This window comes from Melospiza georgiana, chromosome 9 (assembly GCF_028018845.1).
Source record: "Melospiza georgiana isolate bMelGeo1 chromosome 9, bMelGeo1.pri, whole genome shotgun sequence".
Taxonomy (NCBI): Eukaryota; Metazoa; Chordata; class Aves; order Passeriformes; family Passerellidae; genus Melospiza; species Melospiza georgiana.
In genome coordinates this window covers 5,600,238-5,617,203 of record NC_080438.1, presented here as the reverse complement: position 1 = coordinate 5,617,203, position 16,966 = coordinate 5,600,238, and the positions used below count along the sequence as shown (strand labels likewise).

The window sequence follows — 16,966 nt, the reverse complement described above, 5'->3', positions numbered from 1 at the left end:
ACCTCAAGGTTGGGGGAGAGAATCCCCAGAATTATAGTGACAAAACGTGTGGGTTTGTGGGTTGAGATGAAGGCAGGTCAGTAGATAAAGGAAAACAAGGAACTCAGCCACCCCTTCCCACAGGCAGGTGGTTGTTTAGCTATCTCCAGGAGAGCAGTGCTCCATCACACATACCAGTGACTTGAGAAGCCAAATGCCATCACTCCAAGGTTTCCCCTCTTTCTTTTTCTCCCTGCTTTACACACTCAGCCTGGTGCCATGTGGGCTGGACTGTCCCTTGGGGGCAGGTGGGATCAGCTCTGCCTCCTCCCAGCCTGGTGTGTATCCCCAGCCCCTCACTGGTGAGGTGCTACAAGAAGCAGAAAAGGCCTTGGCTCTGTGCAAGCCCTGCTCAGCAATAACCAAACCATCTCTGTCCTCTCAACACCTTTTCCAGCACAAAGCCAACATGTACTAACCACCATGAAGGAAACTAACCCTCCCTGAGCCAGCACAGGGTGTTGCTGAACAGAAACAGAATTGCTTAAGGAGGTTGGTGACTCATTACACCCCACTTGTACAGCACAGAGAGGATGCATCATGGCCACTAATCTCCTCAGGAATTGTTCCTTGATGCAGCCTGGAAGGGAGCAGAGGGTGGAGTTCAGCCTTTCAGTCATCCTGAACTGAGGCTTGCTTACTGCTTTCGAGTTTGTCATATTCTTTCCACCCAGTGTGTGATGGAAGCAGGAGCATCTCTCTCTAAAACTCATAACAAAAAACTCAATGAAGAATAAGCAACTTTTTTTTTTGTATTAGAAATGTCTTTATATCCTGTTTTCACTGTGTTTACACCAATGGTTGAAAGCAGTATTTGGTCTGTGACTTTACAGGAGGTAAGTTGATTTATGTTTGTGTGTATCAGCTTTGTTTGTCCTCTTTGGAAATGCAGTATCCTCCTTTTAAAAGCTAACCTGAGTTCACCAGCCACCTTCAGTAACCAGGAGGAGGAATTTGGGAAGGAGAGATCTGTTATTTTATTGTAGAAACTGAGCAGTTTCTGAGACTGAGGAGAAGGAAATGGTTGTCAGAGTAAATGTAGTGTTGTGGAGAGGAGGCAGGAAGCTGTCTGTTTACACCAGGGACAGCTAGCAGGTCTGACTAGTTGGCTGATGCCATTACAGATGCTGCCTCTGATGTGAGTCCTGCTGTGACAGACCAGCTCCATCTGCTGAACTTTGTCATTGTGAGCATATTTCATAAAACTCTAAACATTTCACAGCCTATGGAGATAGTTTGCTGCATGTGAAGAGCGCTGTTTGCTCTTTCTGTCTTTACTGTGTCCTGTTAGTTTTTATTTAGACTTAGGCAGACTAAAGAGTTTCCTCCTGAGAAGGGAGGCAGTTTCACACTGCTGGACCTGGGGGGAGGAGCTGAGAAAGACAAACCAGCTAATCAGGCATTCTGCCCTGGGTGGAGGAGGAGTAAAGGTGGTCCTGTGAGAGCCTTTCAGCTGGAGTTTGGTGAATGAGCTAAAAACATCCTGTAGCTATTAACTGGATGCCCAAGGTAAGAGATCTTTAACTCACTTCCAACCTGGCATGTGAATCCTGGTTTAAGAGGAGGATAGTGCATTTCCAAGCACAGAGCTTGCTTACCCACTTGTCTGCGAATGCAAAGCAGGAACTCTCAGCTCACACTGCGTGCCTTGCTTGGCAGACACTGAAGCTTTTGGCAAAGACAATGCAAAAATGGTAAAGCCAACTTGGTTATTTTGTCAAAGTCATAAGAATTTGCTGCTTTCTTCTTCTAAGCAACATCCCTGTGGAAAGGTATTGGTGCTGCAGAGCCTGGTCTGACTCAGGTCTCAAGTTTTAGGTGAACTCAGGTTCTGACAACCAGCAGAGCCGTGTCTGTAAAAATCAGCATTTCTAAGATGGTCTGAACAAAATACATCTTTATGTGTTAGAGATGTTATTAGTATTATCATTATTGACTGCAATTTTGTTTTACACTTTAAAGCTTATTACGTTTACAGAAAATTTTTACTTTAATTTTTAAAATTCCTTGTATCAAACAGACTAAAGTGCATTTAAAATAAGAAAGATCCATAAAGTTGTGTGTGTTTTAGCACTGGTTATTTTAGCTGTGTTAAGACAAAGGCATTTTATTTAGCTTCTGTACAAAACAAGTTATTCAAAGTACAATCTTTTGGAAGGGAAACCATCTTACTTCCCTGTACAGGGCAGTGCCTATTCTAGTTACACAATAGGGTCACATTAACAAGAGAAAATTTATAGAGGTTCCACTTCCTGCCACAGAGGAAGTTCCCACACAGAAGAGACCTTTATTTGCATTCTCTTAGAGCTCCTGGTTTTGTTTAAGGCGAACATGCAAAATCTGCTTGCAACAGAAAAAAAAATTGCAATTTCATAGCTGGTGAATAGGAAGAAGTGAAAACAGGTGAATAACTTATGCAAGAAATAATTTTGTCGGAATGCATTCACTGAACAACTCTTGAAAAATGTTACAAGAGCTAATATATATGTTATTATATATCATGGACTTTAATTGATATATTTGAACTTTGACTGTTCTGTTTTGGAGAACAAAGTTATCTTTATCTATAGTTATAAAGCCCTTTTTGAAATCTCAGCATATAGGTTATTGTGTTTCCACCTATGAGTTTCCATATGAACGTGGTGCTTTTCCTTGAATTTCCATAATGCAGAGATTCCCTTTGCAGCCTGTTTGGTATAAAAGATAGACAGTGATGGACAGCCAGCACAGTTTTTTTTCTCTTAAAAATCCATTTGGAGGAAGGCACCTCTTGTCTGTCCCACCTGGCTGTGTTCTTCTGAAAATGAGGAGTTGTATTTGATGTTTAACCCCCAGAAGTCCACTGACCCACAGGCATCTTTTGAATATGGTTCTTTTTCTCAGCTCTAGAGCAGCAGACACAGATTTCTAAAAGATGTGAATGACTATTCATTCTCCTGTTCCTTCACCTCCTGTGGTTAATGCTCCAGATAGTCATTTCTACCTGTGTGGAGTGGGTAGGGAGGGCAGTGAAGCAAGAGCCTGCAGCCTCCAGGTTTTGCATTTTGTGTTCTTGTTACTGCCCCCAGCAGGTGCTGGGCTGAGGGCTGAGCTCCCCTCTCCACCTGGCACTATGAGGTACACTCTGGTGTCACTGGCAGGAGGTGCAGAGCAGTGCACAAATGGTGATACAGGATGTTGGAGCTGTAGGGAATTCCCTGCTGAATGCTGTTCTTTGCTGGCCCCACAGGAGAGGGGAAGTTGGCACTGCCTCACCTACAAAGTGGACTATTTTTATGGATCCCTGCAGGCAGGATTTTGTAAAGTGGAGCAGGGCAGCTTTCTACTTTGCTTGGAAGCATTATTATGAGTAACTGTTAATTGGTCCCTGTTCGCTGCTGCTGGGTGGGATTTATCTGCCTGATGTCTTTAGATGATGAGCAAGCAAAAACCAAGTGCTTTTGTGGAGAGATTAGTGTTTATTTTTGACAGGGAAACACTACAATCAGTGTGTCCCTTACACATCACAAACCAGTGGGATGGAAGTGGAATAGCTGCATTTGCACTGCTGGCTTAATTCACTGTTGTTTCCCAGAGCAGCAGTCCTGTCTTTAATGTGCACTCCTGCCTTCTCAGTGTTTGGCACACACCATGCACTTGCTCATTGCTCTTCCTGAGGGTTAATTTCCTTTCCTGGTTGTTCCTCTCTTTGCACAGAGGGAGAACCGCAGGCTCCAAGAAGCAAGCATGAGGCTGGAGCAGGAGAACGATGACCTTGCCCATGAGCTTGTGACCAGCAAAATTGCCTTAAGGAATGACCTGGACCAGGTAAGGGGAACTGAGCTGGCTCCCAGCTCAGGAGGAGCCCTGCTTTGTGCTCAAGTGGAAGCATGAACACATTCAAAGTGTAATTATTTTTGCCTTTATTTTCCTGACAGCCTCACTCCTAGCTGCGCTCAGCTGTATTTCCATGTGCCACTTTAGGCACTCAGTGGGGTCTGGCCAAGACTGATTGCATCTCCTCCGTTGGGGATAGTTTAGAAAATGTAGGCCATAACCTTCAGGCAGATAGCAAAGAACAAACATTTCCTTGAAAAAGGTGTCATGTAGTTCTTGGGAGAGTAGTTTCAAGCATTGCAAAATGTCTGTGTGGATCTGTTTTTCACAGCACTTCTAGTACAGCCAACAAAATTCAGAGATAATGAAGTGGCACAGCACCAAAAATTCAACGGACTCCTGGGTGTTCACTGATAACTGCTGGTGTTCCCTGTGGAGACTGGAATGTGGAGGGCAGCAGCTTTCAGAGCCCTTTGCCCCAGACACAATGGTTTTCAGAGAACCACACATTCAACCTTCTCTTTCTACACTGCAGGTTCTAGGAGAAACTGGAATGAGCACAAAAAAGGAGGAAAATTTTGAAGTTCCTTCAAAGCATATCTTAAACAGGTCTTTCATCATAAATATCCTTGTAATCCCTAAATACTTTTGTTCTAAGATGTTAATCTCATCAATTTTCCATTCTTGCACCGTTTGTTTTCCTTTCCCCTCCCATACACCTTATACACACTTAGCAATGAAGAAATCCTTAATCCATCTCTTCAGTCATAGAGATGGTGGAGCTGGTTCTGCTGCCCTCAAACACCACTAATATCCTCATTAATCATTATTACTGTAGCAGAAGGGCTTATACCACCACAGCAGTAGAAAACCAAACTTCAGCTCAGAGACAAGTTCTATACAGTTACTTGTTTCCAATGCCCTTTTCCCTCCTGTAATTTCAGCAAAGTCAGTGTTAATTGGCCACATAATTTCCTGTCTGGACTTCATTACTGAACAGGAAGGGTGGTGACTGCTTTGTGTGTTTCCAGCCGGGGAGGCCTACAGAATAAATCCAAACATTGAGAAATGTTTGAATATATTGGAATTTCTCTCCTGATGATCAGTGAGGACAGTGCTCACAAAAACAAAGGATTCCCAGTGTGTGCCACCACAAGCTTGGTCCTTCCAGAGAAAATTATATTCTCAATTATCAGGTTTCTTCACATCATACTTAATTGCACCAATAAACCATTTTCCTGGTGGTCCTGATAGTCTCTTACACTTGCCTTTGCCTGATCACTTTGTAGGGTACAATGCACCTAAGTATTTTACAGTTATGTTTTCCCTGCTCACAGATTAAAAAACGGGATGAGTAATTTGAAGTTACACAGGAGGTAAATCGTGCTGCCCTCACTTAGATTAATATTGCTCCTAACAAAAATTCTGTACATCATTGTTTGTGCTAGGATATATTATCTGTTTATGTGCTGCCTGGGCATAGGTAAACAATTGGCCTAAGGGTCCTTTTGCACAGGTGTTGAATCACAGTGAAATAATTCATTAAATGAGGATTTCATATCAAAAAGTTACATGTGCCATTAGAAGGCAGGAAAAGGCAATGCTAAAACCTGAACCTGGTGTATTTCTGAGCTGTACATCCCAGTGTGTTTGTACTGGCACAGAGAACATCTGACTTACACAAGTGTCTCTGACTCTAGGCTGAAGACAAAGCAGATGTTTTGAACAAGGAACTTCTCGTGACCAAACAGAAGCTAGTGGAGACTGAGGAAGAGAAAAGGAAGCAGGAAGAGGAAACTGCTCAGGTAAGGCATTCTCCAGCTTTTACCATTTGGTTAGAAAAATTATATGCAGAAAGTGTGGATGTGTTGCAATCATGAAAATGATTTTGTCTTCAAAATGCAGTTTCAAGTAAAAGTTTGTAATGCCAGGGTAATATTTTTCCAAAGTACATTTTTCAGTAGTTTTTTCTTTTTTTTAATTGAGCTTTGAATGTTTAGTTTTTCATAGCTTATCCTCTTCCAAGCATTGTAATGATTGTTGTCACTGGTGGTGAGCAGTCTCAGCTAAGGAGATGTGATCAGACCTCTTAAACATCAAAATGAAGGAGCCGGAGGAGTTGTTGCCTTGTAAGAGCCCATTCTGGATTCAGCTGCTGGATCACTTAAATAATATAATATAATCAGGCACTTCCTGCCTGAAGCCAACAGCAGAAGAACAGGGGTGGGAGAATTTTGCTGACTAAACCTGGTTTCTACTCAGCTGCAAAATTCTCAGTCTTTGTTCTGTAATCCTATATGTCTAACATGCAGATTTCGAAAGTGATACCTTGATTTTTATTTTTGCTCTTTGGCAACAGTGACTGCAACAATTAATGTTAATTCATTGTATCTCTCTAAAATGGAGCTCTCTGTTTGCCATAAGTAAGGCAGTGAGCTTTTTTTCCTACTCCAAGGCCTCTCCAAGTGGAGTGGTTCTGAAGGAGGATGAGTTAGCTGTGTTTTCACTCAGTGTCACAGACCCAAACAGATTTTTTTTCTTCCTGCTATGGAAATGACAGTGTTGAGAGATTCTTCTTGTTCCATCTGCAAACAAACAAACAATCTGGCCAAACCTGCTGTGACAGTGTGCAGAAAAACAACAACTAAATCAGTAAACCCCACTTAATAGTAATGCTTTTCTTTGTATTCTGTGGGCCATGATATACCACCATTTAACACAGAGAATGGGAATTAAGTTACAGGAGAATTCTCTAACCAGAGATAAAGGTTAGAACCACAGTATAGACTTCTTGGTTATCACTGATATAATCAGTATTTGTAAACTGAGTAAATCAGACACTTGTCTGAGAACTGGAATTTCATAAGCAGCAGCTGTAGAGTTGTTGTAAACACAGCCAGACACAAAGAAAACAATCTGATGACATGTTTTGGGAAGTTCTGTCAGTGTACAGTGTAACTTCTCTCCTTCAATCCCTAGCTGAAGGAAGTCTTCAGGAAGCAGCTGGAGAAGGCAGAATCTGAGATCAAGAAAACCACAGCCATTATTGCTGAGTATAAACAGGTACCATTCCAGAGACCCTCTCTCATATTTCTTCTTTCAACCTGTTACAAGAGCTGAATTTTCAGCATTGCAGATCTCATCCTTCAAACAACCTCCACCTTTCAGGCTTTCAGAGAGCAATGTTGTAATTTGTCATAAATCTTTTTGTGGCTTTCCTAATAGTCTCCTAATTAGGCAGTCAGGAATAACCTGTCTTTCAGCTAATTTTAGTACTGTAGGGTGAATGCTTCTGTACTTTGTGACATAATGCAGTACAAACATCGTAAACCAACTCATCCATAAAATGTCCCTGTCTCTGTGTTCTGGTTCTGTATTGAATACTGCTGGATTTTTATCATTAGCAGCAGCAGTGGAGTTGTTACAGAGGGAATGCATATACTGAGGCAGAATTTAAGAAATATTGGTTCTAGCAAAAACCCTTGTTAAAAACCACACAGATTCCACTTCAGCATAATAAACTTGAGCTAAGAGACTGCTTTCTCTGCTCCAGATTTGTTCCCAGCTGAGCACCAGGCTGGAGAAGCAACAAGCAGCCAGTAAGGATGAACTGGAAGTTGTGAAGGTGAGAACAATGTCTCTGCACAGGGGGTGTTTCTGACACGGGTGTTGCTGAATGCCAGGGGTACAGAACTGAAATGGGAGCTGAACTTAAAGCACATAGCCCCACATGCATTTTTCAGCAGATGTAAACAAGGAAAGGGTTTATTTCCTTTCATGGTTCTTTTTCTTGCATCAGAGACTGTGGAACTCTCAAACTGGAAGTGTATTTAGTACTTGGCTTTTCTTTTTGCTGTTGAAATATATGGTTCTGGTAAAAACGTAGAGAAAACAATATTTACTTGGCTGTTTTTATTAAATGGGAAAAAAAAGAAGACAAAACATGTTGTTTCTCAAGTGTGCACAGCAGAGGGATTGGAATTGGCCAGATTGGACAAAGTTTATACATTTGGGTTTCTGTAATTAAAGTAGAATTGGTTTAAGTAATTAAATGAAATGGCACAGCTAGGTTCATCCCCAGAATATACACAGGGGCTCCTCTCCCTTACCAGGAACACCTACAAAAGAGTTAAAAGTTTCCTGATAGGTGGTAATAATAATAATATTAGTAATAATAATAATTCTGACTAGGCAGAGTTGTTTACCCTATGCTGTAGCTTCTATATAGTACTCAAGCTGAACTGGATTTCTTACTTTTTGGTGACTTTATAATGTTATTGATAATAACATAAAATAATTCTAGGATTGATGTTCCTGTATTCTGCTGAAATAGCTCAATAGCCTGATTTAGTCTATGCAAGCCTGGCTAGCTGTTTCATCTACTCAGACATAATTTACTCTTCTGAGTTGTGCTGACATAAATATTACAAAGCTTTGGTAGCAAGAAGACTCTAATATAGGAGCAAAGTCTGTGTGCTTAGAGCATACTAAGTAAATTTTAGGAATTTTTATACTGGTTAACGTACCCTGGAAATTGTTCATGAACTACTCAAATTCTTTTCATGCCAATTATAAAAACTGCAGTACTAGATGATTTGAGATTGAGGCAGTCTGACAAGTAAAATAGCTCTTCCAGGAAGTAGAGCAACTCCTGTAACATGGATTAAGAATGAGCTTTCTGGGTATTTCAGGGCAAAGTGATGGCCTGCAAACACTGCAGTGAGATTTTCAGCAAGGAGGGGGCACTGAAGGTGCCTGCTGTAAGCACGGACAACAAAGGCATCGAGACAGATGATGAGAAGGATGCACTGAAGAAGCAGCTGAGAGAGATGGAGCTGGAGCTTGCACAGACCAAACTGCAGCTCGTGGAAGCCAAGTGCAAAATTCAGGTACGTGGAATCCAAGTACAGCAGGGTGGTCACCTTAACCTCATGCTCAGCCCAAGATTATTTTGAATCATACAAAAAAATTGGTCCAAGTACAGCAGGGTGGTCACCTTAACCTCATGGTCTGTCCAAAATTGTTCTGAATTATACAAAAAATTGTTCCAAAAGGGAGCACATACCTGCATGCCTGTATATCTGAACTTCCAAAAAAAAAAAAAAGCTGTCTTAAAAAGAAGAGGATGATTTTGTGTGTGTCTAAATATCTTGTGCTGTTTCAGCAGTTTGAATGTCTTCTCTCCCCAGTGCCTGGGAGATTGCAAGGGAAGTAAGTGCCGGACTGCAGGGACTGAGTGTGAAGATGCTTCTTTGTTAATTAATGAGGTTTTGATCCATTCTGACTATTCTGCTTTCTTAGGAGCTGGAGCACCAGAGAGGAGCCCTTATGAATGAAATCCAAGCTGCCAAAAACTCTTGGTTTAGCAAAACGCTGAACTCTATCAAAACGGCCACAGGCACACAGGCACCGCCGCCGCCGCCGCAGCCGCCGGTGCCTCCCAGAGAGGGCAGCACATAGTCCAGCCACGGCCGGCCCCAGAGCACAAAGAACAACACAAACCTGGGAGGATTCTTCCACTGGTCTCTCCTCCTGGGCAAAGGACAACGAGGCAGGAGTGCAGGCTTGAAGTGAAATTCTTCAGTGTTCTTCATTCATTTTCTGATGTGACCCTTTTTCAAAGGGGAGAAAAAAAGTCCTGGTTTATGTTGAGTTCCTACTTCCCATACTGCCTTGCTGAAAGCCACGTTCTGATACCTTCATACTTTTACACTTTATTTTATATGACTAGATGTTAAATAAATATTTCAAAACTAGGTCTTTAATACACATCTAATTTGAAATTATTATTGTCTTGCATAGAAGCTTTTTCTTCTGGAGGAAGAGAGAATGGAAAATGTAAAGTACTGCAGCATAATATCTCCCTAGAAAGCACAGTGTAAGACATTGAGGATAACTTAGGCCCTGGGACCATCTCAGAAGTTTATCCCAGCAACTGCATCCTGCAGAGAAGCACTTTTTGTAAAGCTTAGGCCATAGCAAAGGTAGGCTTGTGCTCTCCTGGCACAATTGCTATGAGCTTCCCTTACAACTCCTTCCTTTGGATTGGTTTTTCTTCAGAAATACAAGTAGTGCAGTTTTTGTAACACCGTTGTTTAAAAGCTATTTACAGCCCAACTGGAATTTAACCTAAAGTTCCCTAGTTCCCTTTTTTAAATTCATGTTTATATTAAGAATTCCAAGGAACAATTCCTTCCACTGGGATAAAGGGAGAACCATTTTGACACTTACTTGATGTTTTTGCTGAGAAGCAGAGCAGAGACCTTGCATGGTTTTGACCTTTTGTAAATCCTGTGCAATAAAGGGTAGGTTTTGTGAATAAAAGTAATGAAAACTCTGCCCTGGGTCTATATTCAGATTCCAAATTTGACAGAGAAATGAGGTATCAAATAAAACACCCAAGAGGCTTGTGCTGCACTGATGAATAAAATACCATAGAAATAAGATCTGTTTGCTAGAAGTGTTTGGCTAGGAAACACTTTGTTGGTATTACTTATTTTTATAAAAACAAGCATTTTCAAGTGGAATACAAGCCCTAGACTTTCCTGTGGGGGTAGACTTCTCTGGTGATTCCCAGACCTGTCTGGTTGTTTTATATCTCTTAAGGTAAGAAAGTTCAAAAGCATTTGTTTTGACTAAACATAAAGTGTTCATAGAAATACTTATTTCATGGAAAATTAAACTATTGCTTGAACTGATGGAATATTTTTTTAATCATACGTGTCATGTCTCAAGATGGTCTTGCAGGTAAATGTCATTGCTGGACTAAATGTTGTGTATTAATTGTTTCATTTACAAGATTTTTCCAGGGACACTAGTTCTGTTTTGATCCTTTTTTTTTTAATTCTAAGGAATGCCATACATTGTCAGTTTTGTACAATAAAATTTAATAATACCCATCTTGTGCTTTGTTGTCAAGCATAATTGTGAATTATTTTCGACAGGGTAGTACTAATTTAATGTTACCAGTGCCAAAGGAAAAATTCCAAAAGGCAGTCAGCTGATAGAAGTCAAGACCAAAATATAATCACCATCCTGACACAATTCTCTCTTCTAAGAATAAGGGGTTAAAAACTTTAATATTTTAAAATGTACCTTCAAGATAGTGATTATCTGGAATTATTATTACAGTGAGGAACAAAAGGGGAAAAAATAGAAGGTATTTCTTTTGCAAATGTTATCAAAGGTCTTTTTCCCTTGTCACTGTCTTGCTCATAATATTTGCATAAATGTTTCCATTCTCTCAACTGACTAAACCAATGTTAGTCATTCACTTACCAGCTCTGTTTCACATTCAGAATGTGAATCTGAATTCATAATAAATCTGAAGTGACATTTAAGGAGACCTGGTGAACATCTGATTGTTGCATTTGAGAGTACTGTGCCTATGAGGGAAACTGGTTATTTGACAAGTGTCTGAATTCCTCATTTCATTTATCTTAAATCATACTTACAAGTGGATTTAAAACCATGATTGGAAAAGTTCAGTAAGAATGAGTAAAGAAATGTGTTAGGCTGTGATTCCCTGAGCAGATGAGTTAAGAGCTCACTCCTGCTCACCCATTGTACAGTCCTGTCCCTTGTCCTTGTAGTACGTACTGGAGATAATTAAAAACAACAACAAAAGAAGATGTGGGTGGATTTATCCCCCTACAGTTTATCTTTTGTCAAGTGAATGAGTTAAATCACCTCAAAGGGTCCAATGAGCAGATCATGGGAGTGAGACTCTCCAAATTCATCAAAAAGGAATTGGTAAATAAGGTCACCACTTTTCACAGAATGAGCTTTGGCACAACATCCGTTTTCTCAGTGTAGCTGCTTTCTGACTTTGGAAGTTGAGCTTTTGCTACCTGCTAGCCATGATGAGTTCAAGCCCTTGTACGGGTGGAAGCTGGCTTACCTCACCCAAAGGAAGTTTCAGAAAGCAATGACCCTAAAGGCACTAAACAATTTCCACCTTCCAGCTGTAGATCCAAGGTAGCATTTGTAGCATTGGCATTTGGAAGATTAACATTTAGGTGGAAACTGCATCTTCTCAGCATATACTGAAAGAGTAAGAAAATAGCTCTATGGCATTATGTTGATAAATATTCAGAATGAAGGAAAGGAGCAGGACTCCATGGTTAAACCAGGCAAGCTAAAATTCTATCTGCTGACTAGAGATGCTATTGGGAAATTTAGTTTCCTGCAAGAAAAGAGATCTCTTAGTGACAGAACCACCTACACACATATCCTTGGTGGATTTGTCAGGGATAGCTGGCTTATTGCTCAGCTTTTCAGCAGGAAACATTATCAAGGTCTCACTGAAACTGTTGTTTCCATGTGGCACTGGAACAGCTAACATAGCTTCTAAGTCTGGAGTGATAAACCTTTTTTCCCTGAGTCTGTAGAAAACTATGTGTTCAGATCAAACTTTTATTAAAATTAATTAGAATTTTATAAATAGATATGTGGAACTGAAACCTATTTTTAAATTTTATTAAGAATGCACCATTCTGAAATAAAGTCTTTACTTTGATTAGGAACAAACCTCCAAAGAATATTTTTACTACAACTTTTATCTTGTTGGACTATAATCTCTTCCTGTGATGCCCAATATGGGGCGGGGGGGGGGGGGGGAAGTCCTTCTTTTCACTTTAAAATGTTGGTTTTCCTTTGACTGTAACACTTTACAGGCTAAATGAAGCAAGGCTGATTTAGTTATGTGGTACATTTGTGAACTAGTCTTGTATTATCTTTGTGAACCAGACTTAATATTCTAAAGTAATAGGATTTATTCCACTTAGTTTACATTTCTAAATGTACCTGGAGAGGAATAAAAAGAAAAAAATAAAATACCATGTGTAGAGAAGCCAAGAAACTGTGAAATCCCTGAGGTGCATCTGCATTAGGGTTTGGCAGAAACAGTCTCAGGAAAGGTGGTCAGCCATGAAATCAGTACTGCCAGTGGACAAACCCACCCTTGTCCCACCCATTAATGAGGATTTAATTGGCTACAGCTGAGTTACATTACTACAGCTAAGTCAAAGTGTTTACACAGGTATGCAGTATTTTTTTCGTTGTTAGATATTTTAAATGACTTCTCTTAGTTGGCCCTTGAAATTTCTTTGAAGATAAATGATCATCTCTGCTACTGTGTTAAGAACAACTTGAAATAAAGCCAGCCATTTACAAGGGGAGATGGAGATAAAAAATCAAGAATTGCAAGAGTTCAACCCCTTCACAAAGCATGAAGTGCCCCATTGACTTCAGGGTCCTGATGCCACTCATTGACTGAAAGTTGTAGTTTAGGAGTAAATAAAAATCTGCATTTACTGGCACTAAAGGATCAACATTTGGCAGTCACATGCCATGCTTTCTCCACAGGATCAAGGTGGGGCTGTTCCCTTCCTTCTACTAAGTAGCTGCAGTGAAATCCATGAAACTACTTGTATGCATGGGAGAATTATAATCAGGTGATTTTCATTTACTCAGAGGATTTTCATTTACTGTTAGACTCAGGGATAATTGGCAACTTCTGCCCCATCTCCTAAGCGTAAACACCTTGGCTTTGATACCAGAAGCACTCTTACCTTACAGTGCTGGTGTTCTTCCAGCTGCTGGAGAGAAAACCATAGTAAGTGTCATGTGTGATTGATTGTGAAGAGAGGGCAGAGATGTTCCCTCAGCTCTGAGGGATTGCTGTGGCTGACAAGCACCTCCTGTCCCAGCTGGACCCTGCTGAAGGGGCTGCACCAGATGTGCAAACACAGAGGTTAAAACTAATTTATTTGTCACTCTATTGTGCTAATATCCTACTGGGAACTGTCCCATTAGCTCCTTCCAGGTAATAACACTAAGGGGAGACATGAAACACTCAAGTTTGGATCTCTCAGGTGTTAGGGGAGGTGGAGGTCACAGCAGCCTTTAGAACTGAGCTAATCCACAGGTGGCTTTTGGGAAATGCAAGGAATTTGCAACTGGATAAATAATGCTCAGCATTGATCAAGACCTGATCCGTCCCAGGTCAGCAGTCTACACAGTTTATTTCAGGATTGTGACTTAACACATACAGGCCAATTCTCCAGGAATACAGGGCTCTCCATTTCTCCTGGGTCCCAATGGCTTTGCTACTGAATGTATTTCGTGCTATTTTTACCTGAAAAACAAAAAATGGGTACAGAATTAGGATATTTCTTTTTATTATTTTCTTATTCTGGTGTGACTTGCTTTTATTTAACCTGTAAAGGAATATATATGTATCTTTGGAGAACTATATCTTGCATATAGAATAATATATAAGAAACAGAACGACAAGGGGATAAATACATCAAAAGGATTTGGTGTCATAAATTTCATTTGATACCACCAGAATCCTGGGCTGTACTAATTTCCTTACAGTTTCTCTTATTTTTGTATTTTATATAATACATGGATGGTACTACCAATGCAAACCACAGCAGATGTTCCCAGATTTTTCTTCAGATCTCAATTCCTGCCTTTCAGTGACCCCTGGGTTTGCAATTCTGCTATAGCACCCTTGAAAGCTGTGCCAGGAGCTCTCTTGAGCTTTAGGAACTCTTGCTTTCCCATGGAAGAAGATGCTCTGGCTTCTTTGAACTGGGAAAAGATGACAGATGAATGCAGAAAATTTCTAATCAAGCATAATCATCTCCCTCTGTGTCTGCCATTAAGGTAGATTCACTCCAGCACACTGAAAACAGAGCAGCTCCAAAGCTCTGACTCCATGACAATGAAGTTTTCCAACTGAGAACCATCCAGTACTACCACTACTTGGGTAACACATCCATGTATTACATAAAGTGCAAAATGGAAATATAAGTGTAATGCTTGTTATTAAAAGTGCAATTCAATGTACCTGGTCACAACAAATGTTTACTTTTTTAATTGTTACAGAATTGTTCAGATCAGTACCTTGTTATCATTGTGTGAACGACGCCTTGTAAAATAAATGGAAATGGAAAACGACTTGGGGATAAGGTGCTTATTTTCCTAAGCCATTTACTTAAGCAGCAGCTTAAATGTGTTTGCAGGAAGAAGCAGCTGCTGTGTCAGGTTTTCTGACGCAGTTCTCAGCAGCAGCTCTGCTGCAACAGGGCACAGTGACTTGGCAGCTTGGCAGTCCAAAGGGGGGGTGCATGCTGATTCCAGCCTGTTCTTAGGATAATGTCCCTGTTCACAGGGAGCTGTGCCTGAGAGCTGAGGGCTCACCCTGCTCCTCACCCAGCAGAGAGGTGTCCAGCACAGAGAATGCTTCTCCTAAAGGCTGGTGACACACAGCAGTGAGATAATAATTGTTAAGGATTTCGTGCTTCCCTGGAGTACACAAGCCTTGAGGTGCCTGCAGAAGAGACACAGGGGGAAGAAGGAAACAGCAAGAAATTGGCAAGTGACTACTGAGAGAGGGCAGAGCTGAGCTAGAACAGCACAGAGCAGAATGTGCCGCAGTCAAAAGTATCCAAATGCTTTATAAAACCATTTTTCCATGTGAGCAACTGCTGCAGGATTTATTTTCCATTAACTGAGAAGAACTGCTGTTGTTCCCAGATAAGAGCAAAAGCACACAGCACTTGAGGGGAAGATAAGGCAAAGAGGGACAAAGGCTGAAGATTAAATTTACCAGCCATAACATTTTGTGTGGATTTACCTCCACATCAGTATCCAAAGTGTTTGTCAGGACAGCAGGCAGCATCCAGATGCTGCTGCAGCTTTCTGGAAAGGAGAGCTATGTGGAGCTTGTTTTTACATGACAAGAGTGACAACTCTTCCACATGGAAGGTGCCACTCAAGGGGAAGTGCCGTGTGTACAGAAATGTTCATCATTTAAGGAAACTAAATAAACACTTAAAAAAAAAAAACTTAAGGAAAAAAACAAATTACAGACTCACTTCAAATGCATTTCTACATTAACAAAAGCATTTCCTGCTCTAGCCAGAACTTAAATTAGAAAGGAATATCAATTTAAATGGTAAAAATAAGAGCACTTGACCACGTATAAGACCACAACAATAATATAAGACCACAACTGAGTGTGGAGAAACTCAAAGATTAGTAACTAAATTAAAAAACAAAAAAAATTTTTCCTTCTCTCAGTTACTGCTACACATAAAAAGAATTATAAGAAAGTGGTTTGAATAAACAACTGTAGGGACACAGTTTGTGGTAATTGGGAGTGGGTTACAGCTGAGGCAGCAGGTGAGCAGCATTGACAGCAATGAGCCATGGAGTGCCCAGGGGCACTGACCAACCACCAAAGGGAGCAGAGGGCACACAGGTGCAATGCATCAACAGGCTGGGCTAAAGAACAAGAAGGGAGATGCTTGCAGCCCTCTGAAGTGATATGATGTTATTCTGTATGGGCAGATGCTTGAAGTCCTCTAATGAGGTGAGGTGTTACTCTGTGTGGGCAAATGCTTAAAACCTTCTGAAATTGTATGGCGATATTCTGTGTATCCTGGCTGTCTCAACTGTAACATAGACTGTGACAAGCAACTGCCCTTGATCAATTTTAAAAAATGCCCTAAAAGTAAATTCCAGCTGGCCATACTGCATTTCGGATAACATCAACTATCTTGTCTCCAAATGCTATTCCTGAAGATGGTTAGGCTTATGCATAGTCCCATAGAAATTCAGAATACCCACAGTTCATTTTGCAGATTTTTTTCTCCACTGCAGATCCAGAAGCACTGCAGCAGAGGGTTATAAGAAACACCTCAGTTCAACAGCTGTTAAAACCACTTTGGGGAATGCCAACTTGAACATAAATCTTTGGCATCAGGGCTTCTATGAATTCATTTTCATCAAATTTCTTCTCCCTTCCCTATCTCTACGGATCTCTTTACAGAGGAGTTCCTGGGCATTCACTTTAGAAGAGACAAAAACCCAGACCCTAAGCCCACGTACCAGCAAATGAGCTGGCATTCTTCAGTTTGGTAAAACAGGTGTTATCAAACTGGCATCTTATTCTGGAGAAACTGACTTTTTCAGCAATGAAGGGCTCTGTTCTGCCTTGGAGCACACTGTCTATAAAGGACATCTGGGGGCAAACACTGTCCCCTCTACGTTCCTGCTGAGGGAAAGAATGCTATTGCCTTAATGTTTTCCTCCAGGG

At 40.8% G+C, this 16,966-nt stretch overlaps 1 protein-coding gene across 6 annotated transcripts in view; it reads left to right on the top strand.

The window, feature by feature from the left end:
- The window catches only part of RABGAP1L (RAB GTPase activating protein 1 like), a 229,205-nt gene extending 214,382 nt beyond the window's left edge, over positions 1–14,823 (top strand). For all 6 annotated transcript variants that reach the window (XM_058030211.1, XM_058030210.1, XM_058030212.1 and 3 more), the window contains 6 exons: positions 3,736–3,846; positions 5,556–5,660; positions 6,835–6,918; positions 7,409–7,480; positions 8,547–8,744; positions 9,157–14,823. In XM_058030211.1, coding sequence (XP_057886194.1) covers positions 3,736–3,846; positions 5,556–5,660; positions 6,835–6,918; positions 7,409–7,480; positions 8,547–8,744; positions 9,157–9,315 — 729 coding nt within the window. In that variant the 3' untranslated portion in view covers positions 9,316–14,823. The remainder of the gene's footprint in view (positions 1–3,735; positions 3,847–5,555; positions 5,661–6,834; positions 6,919–7,408; positions 7,481–8,546; positions 8,745–9,156) is intronic.
- Positions 14,824–16,966: the final 2,143 nt, after the last annotated feature.